This window comes from Macaca thibetana, chromosome 9 (genome assembly GCF_024542745.1).
Source record: "Macaca thibetana thibetana isolate TM-01 chromosome 9, ASM2454274v1, whole genome shotgun sequence".
Lineage (NCBI taxonomy): Eukaryota > Metazoa > Chordata > Mammalia > Primates > Cercopithecidae > Macaca > Macaca thibetana.
The window spans coordinates 122090224-122107105 of NC_065586.1; the positions used below are offsets into that span (position 1 = coordinate 122090224).

The 16882-nt window shown below is 38.9% G+C and overlaps 1 protein-coding gene across 1 annotated transcript in view; it reads right to left on the reverse strand.

The window, feature by feature from the left end:
* ADAM12 (ADAM metallopeptidase domain 12) overlaps positions 1–16882 on the reverse strand; it is a 377462-nt gene that overhangs the window by 10902 nt on the left and 349678 nt on the right. The window contains exons 19-21 of the mRNA XM_050803714.1: positions 16504–16639; positions 15774–15882; positions 13677–13856 (exon numbers count right to left, since the gene is read on the reverse strand). Of these exons, the coding sequence (XP_050659671.1) occupies positions 13677–13856; positions 15774–15882; positions 16504–16639 (425 nt within the window). The remainder of the gene's footprint in view (positions 1–13676; positions 13857–15773; positions 15883–16503; positions 16640–16882) is intronic.

Below are 16882 nucleotides of genomic sequence, written 5' to 3' on the forward strand. Positions count from 1 at the left end.
TTTAATGAGAGAGAATTCTCTTCCCGACTCCTCTCCATTCAAGTTGGGCTCTACAGACGAGACCTCAGGTTAAGAATCTTCTAGAAGTAAATGCATACTATAATCTATCCCCAGCTTACTATAAGGAGCATTCTTCTGGTGCTTGACAGACCAAGAGAGGAAAATAAACCTGTCCCACAAATTTTCCTTGAGGACTTGAAGCTGAAATCACATCACCTGAGTAGTTCAGTAAGCTCCAAGCCATTTGAAGAGGTCTCAAACTGGCACTGCCCCCAGGCACCTGGCAGAGGCAAAATAACCCTTTATGGAAGAACTATAATTTAAAAAATGAACTCATGGGAAAAAAGGCATACAAGGAAACAAGGCACCAGGAGTCAGAAGTGATAGAAACTTCAGCAGTAACATCCAAAGACTTCATATTTTGGGATTACTGGAAAAAGTTTTCTTACTATGTTTCAAGAAATGCAAGACAAGCTAGCATAGTTGAATTAGAACCAAAGAGAACTTCTAGAAGCAAAAAAAGTACAACATAGATGAGTGCAAATTGCATGAAGGTAAGGACAGTTTGATACCATTATGTAAAGTTTAAAACACAAAACACTATACTCATGGATACATATTTACACAAAAATATTCAAAATATTCTATTAAATCAGCAAACTTACAACAGTGATTGTATCTGGAGGGAGGCTAATGTAGTGACTTTAATGTTTTACTTTTTTAAAAAAGTGATAGAGTATGCATATTTCTGAAATTTAAATAGGCATATACATCTAGAAAGATGTGAAACAATGGTTATTTCTATGTAGAATATATGTGAGTAAATTTTAGTTTTTTACTTTTCTGTATTTTTAAATATTTTAAAAACAAATAAGTTCAATCTTTGGGCCAAGGAGGAAAACAGAAGAGAACATGTAGACTATTTAAAAAATATAAAATACACTACAACTTGGAACCAGTGAGCAAGGTAAGGCAATGTTTAAAGGAAAGTTCCTAATATTTTCAGGTAACTATCACAAAGTCCCAAAAGGCAAGTACTACTATTTCACATTTGTAGAGGGGAGATTAAAGTCATGTTTCCAAGATCTAATAGTAGCAAGAAGATGATCATATAAGACCTTGAGCTGGTTGAAGGTAGAGAACAAGAAACCAGACAAATCTAATAAAACATAGGCCAATCAAGGACAAAATAAATGGTATTAAGGATTACTAGGTAGTCATCTAGAAAAAAAAAATTTGATTATACACTAAGTGGGATTGATTAGTGAAACAAATAGACACATGGAGAAAAAAACACAGGGTGAGGCAATGGCCCACCTGGGAGTGACACGCAGCCAAGGGAACCCCCACCATGGGAAGTGGTACAAGGAAAACTGAGGCTACTGGGGTCTGGAGCAGACCCCCAGCAAATTGCAGCAGCCTTACAGAAGAGTGGCCAGACTGTTAAACAGAAAACAACTACCTCATCCAAAGGTCAGCAACATCAAAGATCAAAGGTAGCTAAGCCCACAAAGATGAGAAAGAATCAACACAAAAACAATGAAAACTCAAAAAGCCAGAGTGCCACTTTTTCTCCAAATCATGGCAACAACCTCTCCAGCAAGCACTCAGAACTAGGCTGGGGCTGAGATGGCTGAAATGACAGAGTAGGCTTGAGAAGGTGGGTAATAAAGAACTTTGCTGAGCTGAAGGAGCATGTGGTAACCCAATTCAAAGAAGCTAGGAATCATGATAATACAGGAGCTGAGAGCCAAAATAGCCAGTTTGGAGAGGAACATAACTGGCCTGTTAAAGCTAAAAAACATACTACACGAACTTCACAATCACAAGTAACAAAGCAGAGGAAAGAATCTCAGAGCTTGAAGACTCTGAAATAAGATGGGCAGACAATAAAAGAGAAAAAAAAATGAAAAGGAATGAACAGAAGGTCTGAGAAATATAGTATTATGTAAAGAGACCAAATCTACAAGTGATTGGAGTACCCGAAGAGACAGGCAGAACAGAGACCCCCCCCCCCCCCCAGCAAATTGCAGCAGCCTTATGGAAGAGTGGCCAGATTGTTAAACAGAAAACCACCCACAAAAATCCAAAGGTCAGCAACCTCGAAGATCAAAGGTAGATAAGCCCACAAAGATGGAAAACATACTTCAGGATATAATCCAGGAGAACTTCCCCTACCTGGCAAGACAGGCTAACATTCAAATTCAGGAAATCCAGAGAACCCTGATAAGATACTCCAAGAGAACACTAACCCCAAGACACATAATCAGATTTTCCAAGGTCAAAATAAAAAATGTTAAGGGCAGCCAGAGAAAAAAAACCAGGTCCCCTATAAAGGAAAGCCTATCAGATTAAGAGCAGACCTCCCAGTGGAAACCCTACAAGCTAGAAGAGATTGGGGACCAATATTCAACATTCAAGATTTTCCAACCCAGAATTTCATATCTGGCCCAATATCATCTGGATAATGAAGAAAGACCCATTGATGTGCTGTCTTCAAGAAACCCATCTCATGTGCCAAGATACACATAGGCTCAAAATAAAGGGATGGAGGAAAATTTACCAGGCAAATGGCAAACAGAAAAAAGCAGGGGTTGCAATCTTGGTTTAAAGTCTGTTTTGTCAGAAACTAAGATCAAAAAAAAAAAAAAAGGGCATTGCATAATGGTAAAGAGTCCAATAAGAGCTAACTATCCTAAACATATGTGCATCTAATACCACCCAGATTCACAGAGCAAATTCTTAGAGACCTGCAAAGAGACTTAGACTCTCACACAATGAGTTTAACACCCCCCTGACAATATTAGACAGCAAATCAACAAAGACATTCAGGACTTGAACTCAGCTCTGGAACAAGTGGATCTGTTACACGTCTATAGAACTGTCCACCCAAAATCAACAATCTACATTCTTCTCATTACTACACAGCACTTACTCTAAAATTGATCACACAATCAGAACTTAAACACTCCTCAGCTAATGCAAAAGAACTGAAATCATAACTGGCAACAGTGTAATCAAATTAGAGCTTAAGAAATTTACTAAAACCACAGAACTCCATGGAACCTCAACAACCTGCTCCTGAATGACTCTTGGGTAAATAATGAAATTAAGGCAGAAATCAAAAAGTTCTTTGAAACTAATGAGAACAAAGAGGCTACATACCAGAATCTCTGGGATGCAGCTAAAGCAGTGTTAAGAGGGAAAGCTATAGCACTAAATGCCCACATCAAAAATGTAGAAAGATCAAGTTAACAACCTAACATCACAAAGAACTAGGGAAACGAGCAAACAAACCCCAAAGCTAGCAGAAGACAAGAAATAACCAAGATCAGAGTAGAACTGAAGGAGATAGAGACATGAAAAAACCCTTCAAGAAATCAATGAATCCAGGAACTAGTGTTTTGAAAAAAAATTACTAAAATAGACCATCAGCTAGACTAATAATCAAATAGACACAATCAGAAATGTTAAGGGGGATATCACCATTGATCCCACAGAAATACAAACTATCAGATAATACTATAAACACCTCTATGCACATAAACTAGAAAATCTAGAGCAAATACACCCTCTGAAACAGAACCAGGAAGAAACCAAATCCCCGAACAGCCAGCAATGAGTTCTGAAATTGAGGCTGTAATAAATAGCCTACCAACCAAACAAAACCCAGGACCAGACAGGTTCACAGCTGAACTCAACAAGATATACAGAATAGAGCTGGTACCATTTCTGCTGAAACTATTCCAAAAAATTGGAAAGAAGGGACTACTCTCTATGAGGCCAGCAGCATCCTGATACCAACATCTGGCAGAGATGCAACAAAAGAAAACCTCAGGCCAATATCCTTGAACATTGATGCAAAAATCCTTAACAAAATACTGGCAAACAATCTGACAGCACATCCAAAAGCTTATCCACCATGATCAAGTAGGCTTCATCCTGGGATACAAGGTTGGTTCAGTATATGCCAATCAATAAGTGTGATTCATCACATAAACAGAACTAGAGACAAAAACCATATGATTATCTCAATAGATGTACAAAAGGCCTTCAATAAAATTCACCCCATAATGTAAAAAAAACTCCCAATAAACTAGTTATTGATGGAACATACCTCAAGATAATAAGAGCCATCTATGAAAGACACAGCCAATATCATACTGAATGAGTAAAAACTGGAAGCTTTCCCCCTTGAAAACCAGTGTAAGACAAGATGCCCTCTCTCACCACTCCTAGCCAACATATTATTGGAAGTTCTGGGATAGGCAATCAGGCAAGAGAAAGAAAGCATATTCAAATAGGAAGAGAGGAAGTCAAACTATCTTTGCAGATGACATGATCCTATATCTTGAAAACCCCATTGTCTCAGCCCAAAAGCTTCTTAAGCAACTTCAGCAAAGTCTCAGTATATAAAATCAATGCAAAAATTGCTAGCATTCCTATACAACAGACAAGCCAACAGTCAAATCATGAATGAACTCCCATTCAGAATTGCCACAAAAATAGTAAAATGCCTAGGAATGCAGCTAACAAGGGAAGTGAAGGACCTCTTCAAGGAAAACTACACTTCTGCTTAAAGAAATCAGAGGACATAAATGAATGGAAAAACATTCTATGCTTATGAATAGAAAGAAGCAATATGAAAATAGCCATACTGCCCAAATAGATTCAGTGGTATTCCCATCAAACTACTACTGACATTCTTCACCAAATTAGAAAAAACTAAAAATTCATATGGAATCCCAAAACAGCCCAAATAGCCAAGACAATCCTAAGCAAAAAACAAAGCTGGAGGCATCATGCTACCTGACTTCAAACTATACTACAAAGCTATGGTAACCAAAATGGCATGGTACTGATACAGACACATAGACCAGTGGAACAAAATAGAGAACCCAGAAATAAGACCGCACACCTACAACCATCTGATCTCCAACAAACCTGACAAAAAGCAATAGGGAAAGGATTCCCTATTTAATAAATAGTGCTGGAAGAACTGGCTAGCCATATACAGAAAATTGAAGCTGGACCCCTTCCTTACACTGTATACAAAAATCAAATCAAGATTGATTAAAGACTTACATATAAAACCCAAAACTATAAAAACCCCAGGAGAAAATCTAGGCAATACCACTCAGGACATAGGCATGCAAAAAGATTTCATCATGACGTCAAGAGCAAAAATTGACAAATGGGATCTAATTAAAGAGCATCTGCACAGCAAAAGAAACATCAGACTGAACAACCTACAGAATGGGAGAAAATTTTTCAATCCATCTGACAAAAGTAATAACTAACATCCATAAGGAATTTGAATTTACAAGAAAAGCCCAGTAAAAAGTGGGCAAAAGACATGAACAGACACTTCTCAAAAGAAGACATTCATGGAGCCAACAAACATGAAAAAAAGCTCAACATCACTGAATAGAGAAATGCAAATCAAAACCACAATGAGCTACCATCTCATGCCAGTCAGAAAGATGCTGGCAAGGTTGCAGAGCAAAAGGAATGCTTTTACACTGTTGGTGGGAGTGTAAATTAGTTCAACCACTGTGGAAGACAGTGTAATGATTCCTCAAAGACCTAGCAGCAGAGATACCATTTGACCCAGGAATCCCATTATTGGGTATATACCCAAAGGAATAGAAATCATTCTATTATACATGCATGCATATGTTCATTGCAGCACTATTCACAATAGCAAAGACATGGAATCAACCTAAATGCCCATCAGTGATACACTGGGTAAGAAAATGTGGTATATATACACCATGGAATACTATACAGCCACAAAAAGGAATGGGATCATGTCCTTTGCAGGGACATGGATGGTGCTGGAGGCCATTATCCTCAGCAAACTAATGCAGGAACAGAAAACCAAAAACCCCATGTTCTCATAAGTGGGAGCTAAATGATAACACATGGACACAATCGGGTAGGGGGAGGAGAAGTGCATCAGGAAGAATAGCTAATGGATGCCCAGCTTAATACCTAGGTGATGAGATGATCTGTGCAGCAAACCACCATGGCACATGTTTACCTATGTAACAACCCTGCACATCCTGCACATATACCCTGTTGGGGGAACCAGCCCCCAATATTTCAATGTAGGTGCTTTTCTATTTTCCCTAAGTGTTGGCTGGTCTGAGAAATAAAGGGAAAGAGTATAAAAGAGAAATTTTAAAGCTGGGTGGCCAGGGGAGACATCACATGTCGGCAGGTTCCATGATGCCCCCTGAGCCACAGAACCAGCAAGCTTTTGTTAGCAATTTTAAAAGGGGAGGGAGTGTACGAATAGGATGTGGGTCACAGAGATCACATGCTTCATAGTGCAATAAAAGATCACAAGGCAGAAGGTCAGGGTGAGATCATGAGGTCAGGGTGAAACTAGAATTACTAATGAAGTTCCATGTCCCGCTGTGCACACATTGCCATCGATAAACATCTTATCAGGGTTCAAGAGCAGAGAACTGGTCTGACTAGAATTTGCCAGCCTGGAATTTTTCTAATCCTAGCAAGCGTGGGGGCACTGCAGGAGGCCAGGGCATGTTTCATCCCTTATCTGCAACTGTATAAGGCAGACACCCCCAGAGCAGCCATTTTAGAGCCCCCTGACACCCCTGGAATGCATTATTTTCCCAGGGCTGTTAATTATTAATATTACTAAGGAAAGAATTCAGTGGTATTTCTCTTACCCGTTTTTGGCAATAAGAGAAATGTGGCTGTGTCCTACCTGGCTCCCAGGCAGTCAGACCTAATGGTTATCTGCCTTGTTCCCTAAACATTGCTGTTATCCTGTTCTTTTTTCAAGGTGCCCAGGTTTCATATTGTTCAAACACACATGCTTTACAATTTGTGCACTTAATGCAATCATCACAGGGTCCTGAGGCGACATACATCCTCAGTTTATGATGATGGGATTAAGAGATTAAAGACAGGCATAGGAAATAAGAGTATTGATTGGGGAAGTGATAAATGTCCATGAAATCGTCACAATTTATGTCAGAGACTGCAGTAAAGACAGGCATAAGAAATTATATAAAAGTATTAATTTGGAGAACTAACGAATGTCCATGAAATCTTCACAATCTATGTTGTTCTGTCACAGCTTCAGCAGGTCCCTCCGTTCGGGGTCCCTGACTTCCCACAACAGTAGCCCCCAATCTTAAATTTTAAAAATGGCAAAGATGAAAAGGCAGTTCTTGAAAAAGAAAACAAACATGTGAAAAGGTATTTCATCTCACTATGAAGTATTCCCTATGAAGAAAAACATGGAGACCATTGTTTTTAACCTATCAACTGGCAAAGAGATGGAAAACCTCTGAACATACCGTGTTGGTGAGAAGCTGGAGAATAGAATAGCTGGAACAACTCCTTTAGAGGCAGCTTCACCCAATCTATCAAATTTCTAAATGCATATGGCCTTTGCACAGCAATTGTGCTTTTGGGAATTTATCCATCTTGGGCAAGATTATGCCTGTGTGACATACCAAATGACTGAAAACAACCCATCTAGGAATCTGTAAGGGACAGGTGAAAGAAGTCATGGTATAGCTTCACAAATACGATGCAGCCAGTGAAAAGAATGAGGCAGATGTATAAAACTAATAAGGATTAACCAAAGTAGAAGTATATAATGTGTTGTCATTTGAATTCAAAACAAGGATGTAAGATGAGTGATAGCAAGTTGACGGTTGCTGAAGTTGAGTGATGGGTAGATAGGGTTTCACTGTACTCTTCTCTCCAATTTTGAGTGTTTGAAAATTTCCATAATCTCTCCCTGCAGAGAGGTGGGTGGGGGCAGGACTGAGACTTTTCATTGTATCCTAAATGCATTTTATAAAAGCCTAGTAACAGTGATGATTGCTTCTGGGAAGGGAGACTGGTGACAGGTGTGAGGGAGACTGTTTTCTAAATGACCCTTGTACTGTTGAGATTTTTAAATTATAGGCCTATATTACCTATTAACACATGTAAAGGCTAAAATATCAGGCATCTGCTTTTTATGTAATTTTCATGTTTATAGTAACAGAAATAAGTGAGAAATACCCCTTTGAATACTGTAATCACGTGAACAACTTCCCTTGAAAATGTGTTCTGAGAAGTTCTTTCTCTTCAGAGAGAGATCGTGCTTCCGTGGATAACTGATACCCTTAAAGATATTTGATGGTTGTGTCTGATGAATAATTAATATATGATGCCAAAGAAAGTTCAGTTAAAGTTTCTCAAAGTATTGGGTAGGTGGTAGGGAGAGTCCAAGACCTTGGTAGCTGTGTTTTAGATTTACACGGGGAATGGACTCATTTTCATTAATCCAAAACTAACTGAATGTGATGGCTCTACAGAGAATGACACTGTGAGAACTGACTTTTTACTATTTTAAGTCCACATCAATTCAGCATATTGCCTACATATCTATTGTGTTCAAGAGGCTGGACTTAGGTGTGCCTGAGATCAGTCTGTGTCTGCAGAAGTAGGGCAGAGCTGGCATACTGGTAACTCCAGGCTATGGCAGCAGGTGATCGGGGTCCTGGAGGGAGGACTGTGGAGAGGTCTTAGGGGAGGGTGAGATCTGGAACACAGGGAAAGGGCATGGAAGGACACTCACCAGCACCATTCTCAGTTATTAGCCTGTGCTTTGTGTGTAGCAACAGAAGCTCTCATAAAACTCAGTTTTCTTGTATTTCATCTTACTTCTTTAGGAGAACGTATTGACGAATGGGTCTCCTTTTCTCATTATAAATTGGCATTTCTGATGAGCAAGGACCTAATCCCCAGATTTCTAGACTCTGCAAGTGCAGGTTTCAATATCAGACACCCACACAGGTCAGAAGGGCACATGCCCTTATCCATTTGGAGCCAAATTCATTTTGTTGAACAGTTTGAAGGTTTGGACTCAACCTCTGAGTGAACTGCCCAGCAACTGATTGATCTACAATCATGGTTTAAATTAATTGGCTTTGCTCACATCTGCATCCTGACCAAGTATTTGTGAAGGAGTAGCTGCTGTTTACCAGTAACAGGCCCAGCTCATCATTCACCACCTTTTATATGGGTTTGAGGAGGATGAGGAATTTGGACCTCCTTGAAATAGCTGCCACCCTCTTCCCATGGCAACTCAAGCAAAGTAGCCTTTTCTTAGAAGAGACTGTGCCAGACTGGTGAGTCTTGTGTTATAAAATATTATATGTTGCATATAATACAGACAGATAAGTTGTTGATTAGGAGAAATGTTGTGTCTTGACAGCAACACTGAACTGAAGATCTCCATCTCTGCAGAAAATGCATAGAGCCTTCTTTAAGATGCAGTGAACAGCTAGATGAATACACTGAATTATTTTTCCTCTAATACAGCTGATGGGATGAAAAGAAAATAAGTTTGTTTCCTTGATCAAGACTGGGGAGTTAGGATGAGAAGCTTGAATTCCAAGGGTCCTTTTACCATGGAGAAAGTGGTACATTGCAAAGGTATGTTTGTGGACAAGAGAGTACATTCATTCAGCTGTCCTTCATTTTAAAAAGTCAAGCAGAACATTTATAGAAGATGAAATAGTTTCTATAAAGACCTAGCTTACAATTTAAATGTGAGGTGGACCAAGATGGTGTTTGTGATAAGTGTTTTCTTCTGGAATGCTTAGATGGTACATTTGGACAAATGAGGCAGGATTAGTTGTGTAGCTATGTGTTTGTCACATTGTCCTGGGCAGGGCATAAGGAACTCCAAAGTACAAAATGTCAGTGGATTCGATTTGTGCTGCCAAACAAGAGTCACCTCTAAATATTCTCCACACCTGCATGGAATTAATTCCTGTTCCCTATATGTGATGGGAGAGAAATCAAACACTTAATCTATATCATATGTCTCGGAAAAGTTCCAGACAGACACCAGCCTGGAGTGAGAAATGTGGAGTTTTCAGTGATTGATGTTTAAAGGGTAACATTTCCTTAGTTTCATAAAACAGAATGAAGGACTTTTTCGGGCCTGCTTTAAAGGAAATCTTGGAAGAGTCCCTGCTGGTGGAGAAAAAAACACCAGCAGTAGGAATACCTTCCTCTGATAACGTGGTCTGTTGGCCCCAGTTTGACATGGTACACAGGTGAGTTGCTTAAAAGAAATAAAAAGCTTCAGGATGAGGGGTACATGGGAAAGGAGCTTCCCTGCTCTTTGGCTACCTGAAATGCACACACAAAATATTGATGGATGAGAAAAGTTTAGGGCGTGCTCACCACCTTCCATGACTGCAACTCTAAAACAAATTAGAAAAACAAATGTAAAAGAACTGTCAATAAACAGAAGAAATTATATGTGGACTTTCACTAATAATGAAATGGGAGTGGACTTTGCAAGCATGAAAGGAATGGGAAAATTCACAAAATAAAAATTCAATATTTAAAACCAGAATTATTCTTATGCCAAAAAATCATAACTAAAGTTATAATACATTACTAAAATATTTTTAAAAGAAACTCTTATAAACCAAGAAGAAAAACTGCCTCTCAAACAGAAATAAATAGGCAAAGGATAGGAAAAGACAATTCACAGAACAAATACAGTGAACAGCAGTGGTATGCTTGAGCTGGCTGGTACTGGCTCATAACTGCCAATTCCCTAGTCCTCATTCAGTAATGTCACATTCGTAGCTTGAAACTGGCCATGGTGGGAGATTTTATACTAGAGAAATCAGCTATAAATCAGGATTTTTAAATAAAAGGCCAGTTTGCCAGCATACCATTAGGATACCATGGTATGCTACCATTGGTAGCATACCATTACTACCAGTAGTTCAAGTGTACCAGTAATCAAAAAAATACAAGAAGAAATGAGGTCTGGACAAGGTGGAATAAGCACATTTCACCCTATTTCTCCTGCTAAGTGCAACAAAAATGTCTGGACATAAAGTATGCTGGTTAGGGATCTCAGAACTCAAGGAATTACCCAATGGTGTGTTTGTGTGTGTGTGTTCTTTTATGTATCTTGGCCTGGGCTTAGGATAGGCCCACAACTGGAAAAGCCTGCTATCTTGAGACAAAAGACTGGAGAAAGAGCAGTCCAGAAATACAGAACTATTTTGACCATACGTGACCTTATTCCAGCTCAACACTTGAAAAAAGCTATGCCTCCCTCCCACTTCTCATCAGGCATCATGTCCTAGAGACTGGCAGATCTGTACTTTCCATCACTTCTTGCAATAACATGCCACATCCCTTCCCTGGAACAGAGACTATGGGTAGAACTTTTAGGGGATTTCTCATCACCATGGAATGCAGAAGGAAGCGGAACAACATTTTTTAAGTACTGAATGGAGAAAACAGTCAACACAGAATTCTATATCCAGCCAAACTATCCTCCAGGAATAAATACATTCACAGATAAAGGAAAATGAAGAGAATTTGTCACCTACAGATTTGCTTTTAAAAAATGGCTAAAGAAAGTTTTTCAGACAGAAAATAAGTTGAAACATTAGGAGTTAAGAAAGAACAGAAAAAGTAAATATATGAGTAAATATAGTAGACTCTTAACTTTTAAAGATTATGTTTGGCTGAAAGCAAAATTACAACATCTGAAGTGACTCTCAGTACACATAAAGGTAATATTTAAGACATCTGTGTTATAAAAGGAGGAGGAAAAGAGACCTAAAAGGTGATAGTTTCTGTATTCTACTTGAAGTGATGAAATATTGACACTAATAAACTGTGATAAAGTAAGTACATATACTGTAATCTTTAGAGCAGTGGTTTTCAATCAAGGGAGGTTTTGCCTTTCAGAGGACATTTTGGCAATGTTTGGAGACATGATTACACATGTTACTTCCATCTACTTGATAGAGGCCATGGATGCTGCTAAACATTCTACAATGCACAGGAAAACCCCACATAACAAAGAGTATTCAGTACAATATGTCAAAACGCTGAGGATGAGAAACTGCCCTAGTGTAATCATACAAAAAAATACAAAGATATATACTCAAATGCAGATAAATCAATATGTAATACTAATAAGTGTTCAACTAAACTACAGGAACACAGAAAAAGCACAATGAAACAAAAACCAGAGAGAACAAACAGAATATTAACATGGTAGACTTAAATCCAAACATATCAACAATTGCATTAAATATTAATGTTCTAAACACACCTATTAAAAGATAGTGACTGGCTAAATGGATGAAAAAATATAACTATATGCTGTCTACAAGAACCTCTTTTCAAATGTAATTCCATAGGTATGTTAAAAGGATGGAAAAATTCATACTCTGCTTTTTATGCTGTTTTTGGAAGTAACCATTTCTGTTTGCTGCAATCATGAATGATGTTTCCTATTGTGAAATACCATTAATGATTGCAAAAGGACAACACTAATACTAATCAGAATAAAACTGGAGTGGATATACTAATATCAGATGAAGTAGATTTTAGAACAAAGATTACCAGAGCTAAACAGAGACATGACATAATGATAAAAGGGTCACTTTATGAAGATGACACAACAATTCTAATTGTGTGTATCACAAACAACAGAGCTTCAAAATACATGAAGCAAAAACTGATGAATTCAAAGGAGACACAATTATAGTTGGCAAGTTCAATATCTCCTCCCAGTAACTGATAGAACTACTAGACAGCAAAAAAAAATAAGGTATTTTGTTTTATTTATCAAACTGGTAAAAGTTAAAATTTAGTGTTAGCAAAGTCATGGTAAGAAAAACAATAATGTGGGAAATGCAAACATATGTAAGAGTTCTGAAAAAATATTTTTATATTATGAGGCTTTCAACCCAATATTTTACTTTTAAGAATCTCTCCTAGGGGAATAAAGAGGTCCAAGGTTTACCTGTCTAGAACTTTATAACAGAGCTGTTTATAACAGCAAAAGTTAGAGACATCAAAACATGCCCAATAATTGGCAAGCACTTAAACATTTATATTCAAGCATAGTGTTATTGTTAAATAACATTTTTAAGGATTTTTAATGCCATTGTAAATGGGACTGATTTTTAAGGCAAAACAAAGCAGTATATAAAACTTTGTACAAATAAATTATGTTAAAATACACAATTATAAACAAAAATTAGCAGTGAAAAATTACCAGTGATTATCTCCTGTTTATTTGCTTGTTTTCTCCTCCCTTCAAGTTTTCTATTGTGAAATATCATTCGTTACTGCAGCAAACAAACGGTCACTTCCAAAAATAGCATACAAATGAGATCATATACATAAAGTAAACAATACAGTGCTAAGTTTGATACAGAGACACTCAATAGGTGGTATAATTCTTGTAAATTTGAAATAAAATGATGAGAAAGTATAACTGATGGTTCTTAGGGTGACCATCTGTCTTAGATTGCCTGTCTCTATTTTACTGTCCGGGCCTAATTATTACTAGTCCCCCTGCAATTCTCAAAAGTGTCATAGTTTAGTTGCATGGGTGGTCTAACTATTCAAATACTTAACACATTACAACTAGTAATTAAAATATATGACACCCTTATTATACTCCAGGCACCAAACTAACTGCTTTATGTGGATTATCTCATTTAACCATCTGAGTAGCTGAATTATCTCCATATTATAGAGGCACCAAGAAGTTAAGCAGCTTGTCTAAGCTCACACATTAACAAGTAGCAGAATCTGGATTTGAACTACATCCTATCATGTTAGTACTCAAAGCATACCTGGGCCTGCCTAAGTGCAGGGTTGACTGGCAGGGGTCTGGCAGGGACGCTGGGTGCACGCGGAGCCCGGTGGAGGGGAGGAAGCACTCGCTGAGTTGACTGGGGCTGAGGGACATTCAGGCCGTTGAGGGGTCTGCTGATGTCAACATTCGGACACTGTGGCAGTCTCCTGGGATTGTCCTGCACAGTCAAAGTAAAAAGCCATGCTAGACAGGGTTTCAAAAATATCAGTAATTTCTTAAGGAAAATGCAGTGCCAACTCATCCGTTATAGCTGAAGGCCAAGGTGGAGTAAAGGAAAGAAATCAAGGATGTACACAAGAGGGAAACTATTATTTATTTAAACTTCAACATTCAAACAGAAGCATCACCTGCCTCCATCCCGCCAAATCTGGAATAGAAGGATCGATTTTTGTTTAGATTTTAAAAAATGGGTTAACAGATAGGTGTAAAGCACTTGAATAAGTACCAAGTATAAAGACACGGACCGAGATCTTAGGGAAGTTACAAAAGAGATATGAAAATAAGACACAGCTTAATGTGTACAAGGCTCAATGAGAACTGAGAAAGCCACTGAGGAAAGGAGAGTTGTGGCTTCAGGAGGCCATGGCTGAAGCTGGGGCTTGGAGTTGGAGACGTTCTCCCACATGGTAACCCTTGTTCTTAGAACAGGTGCTGTAGGGGCTCTTAGACTTCAGGCTTCCACCCCTTCCTTCCTCTCTTTCTAAAAACAGCTTAATTGAGGTATAATTGACAATGTATACAACTTGGTCATTTTTGACATGTTTACACCCATGAAACCCTCACAAGAAACAAGCGGACAAATGAATGTGTCCATCACCCCAAAGAGTTTCCTTATCATCCTTCTCCCTTCACTGTCCCTCCGATCATCAGTCTGCTTTCTGTCACTGTCAGTTTGCATTTGTCAGAACTGCATATAAGTGGGATCACGGAGTATGTACTCTGGCTGTTCTTCTTTTACTCAGAATAATTATCTAGAGATTCATCCACAATGTTGTATACATCAGTGGTTCATTCCTTTGTGCAAACATACCATTGTTTGTTTATCCTTTTACTGGTTGATGGATATTTGGGTCGTTTCTAGTTTGGGGCTCTCAAAAATAAGGCTGTGCTTTATTTTTTTATTATTTTTATTTTTTTTAAATAGAGCTGCGTTTTTCTTTTTCTTTAAAAATAAAGATGTGCTTTTGGCTACCACACAAAGCCATTCTCACTTGCGGTTCCACCTTTGGGGACGAGCAGGGGTAAAGCTTATTGGGAACGGCAGCCTCCTCCTTGGTGGCCCACCCTCTATGCTTTTTGGCTCAAGGGAGTTAAAACAGTTTCTTGTCTACTGAATATGCAGCAGTGATTTTTCAATCACTTCTAATTTTTTTGACACCAATCTTGTTCACTGTTATAATTTGGACTCTTGTTGAATAAGTTCAATATGCAAGAATTCTTGTGGGTACATCAGAAAAACTTGGTGGGGAAAAACTATTAGAATGAACTCTAGCTGTAATTCACCAGGGTAGCAAGAGGGTTAAGAGACAGCAGGGAGCCATGAGGTACTCTGGGTTAAGGATCCAGTTCTCTGAAACCACAGGGTGGACAGGGCTTCCTCAGCTCAGAGGCTGGAGCAAAATGGTCAATTCTGAGAGCTCCGTGTAACTTTTAAAAATATTTTTAAGAGTAACAGGGGGCTAAAGCAGCTCACCTAAAGCCAGGTGGTGGCATTTGGAAACCATGGTGGGGATGGCGTTGGGGACCGGTATCAGGAGCCAGTTTGGGCTGCAGACCCAGTAGGGCCCCAGAAATGTGGCTGCTCTGGGTGACTGGAGGGATCACAACTCACAATATGCTGCACCATATCATGCAGGGGACACTGTGCCAACAGGATCTAGGTGGGCTTCCATGGGGGCACCATGGGACCTCCCCAGATCATCTCAGAGACCCTCCCTCAGAGCCTGTTGATCTGGCAATGCAGACTCAGCACTTCACAGGCAGTTCCTCTAGGATCCCATTCTTATTCAATCTTGTATTGAAAATCTCATGTCTGCATGTGTGCCCTGAGCACTCACATCTATTCAAGACTCACCTTCGGTGGGTAGGAATCTGGAGGCTTCCTCATCAGGCCTTTTCCGAGGTGGCCGAGGTGAGCCTGACAGGGTTGGGAGCCACGGGGTGGCCGGGAAGGGCGCACACACCTGCAACAGAATCCCACACCTGCTGACCAAGTATGTTTCCCCTTCTCACTGACTTGAATTTTTACACTTTGCTCATAGTGGCACTCAAAAGATAGTTTACTTAGTGTGCTAAACATGCAAAGGAAAAATTACCTAACACTCTTAGGAGATTAAAAAATAAATACTGATTTTTTCCTCAAAACCTCTATTTTGTCAAATTAGTTCTTGCACTCCATGGAAATGCAGTGTAGTGACACCTGGAAGATGATTTGTATGAAGCTGGCATTTCAGCGATAATGTCTTTGAATATATTTGGATCAAAAGGTACCCCATCTGATGAAAATATTTCAATGTCTCCATGTTGTATAAAAACTACTAACATAAGGGTGGGAGAAAACACATCAGTGGAATTCCCTGACACCCTGCTAGCTTATGTAATAAGCAGCATATTGTTGTTTGAAGGGAAGTAAAGGAGGCAGCTGATCTGGCAGAAATTTAAAACAAGAAACCCCCCCAAAAAGAACCAAGTCCCAGGTTTATGATCCAGAAAATCTGACCTTTGCTTAAAAAAAATGAAGTGAGAAGCAGTTTGCTGTACATTTTCTGAGCCACCGTTTCTTGAACAACCTAAACCCAGGGTACCTTAGTTTTTCAATGGTGGTCTTCTTATTTGTAAACAACAGTCGTATCAAGGTCTTCCTTTTGAGATAAACCACAAATCCAGCAGCAAGAAGACACAGGATGGTCACCAGAATTCCTACGGTTAAACCTTGGTTATCTGAAACAAAACACACTGGGCTCACGGAAGGAAGCAGTTACAATGAAATATGGGAGGTATCAAGTTGACATTTATGGCAAAGTGAACTCTGAAACAACAGAAATGAAGAGAGTAAACCCTTGAGTGATGTACTAATAAACTCTCTTACTTCAAAGATCATGTTTGAGGTTCAATCTATGTTGCCATCATTCATTTCTGACAACTCTAGAACTTGCCAAACAGGAATATATAGTTGGGTAGTTG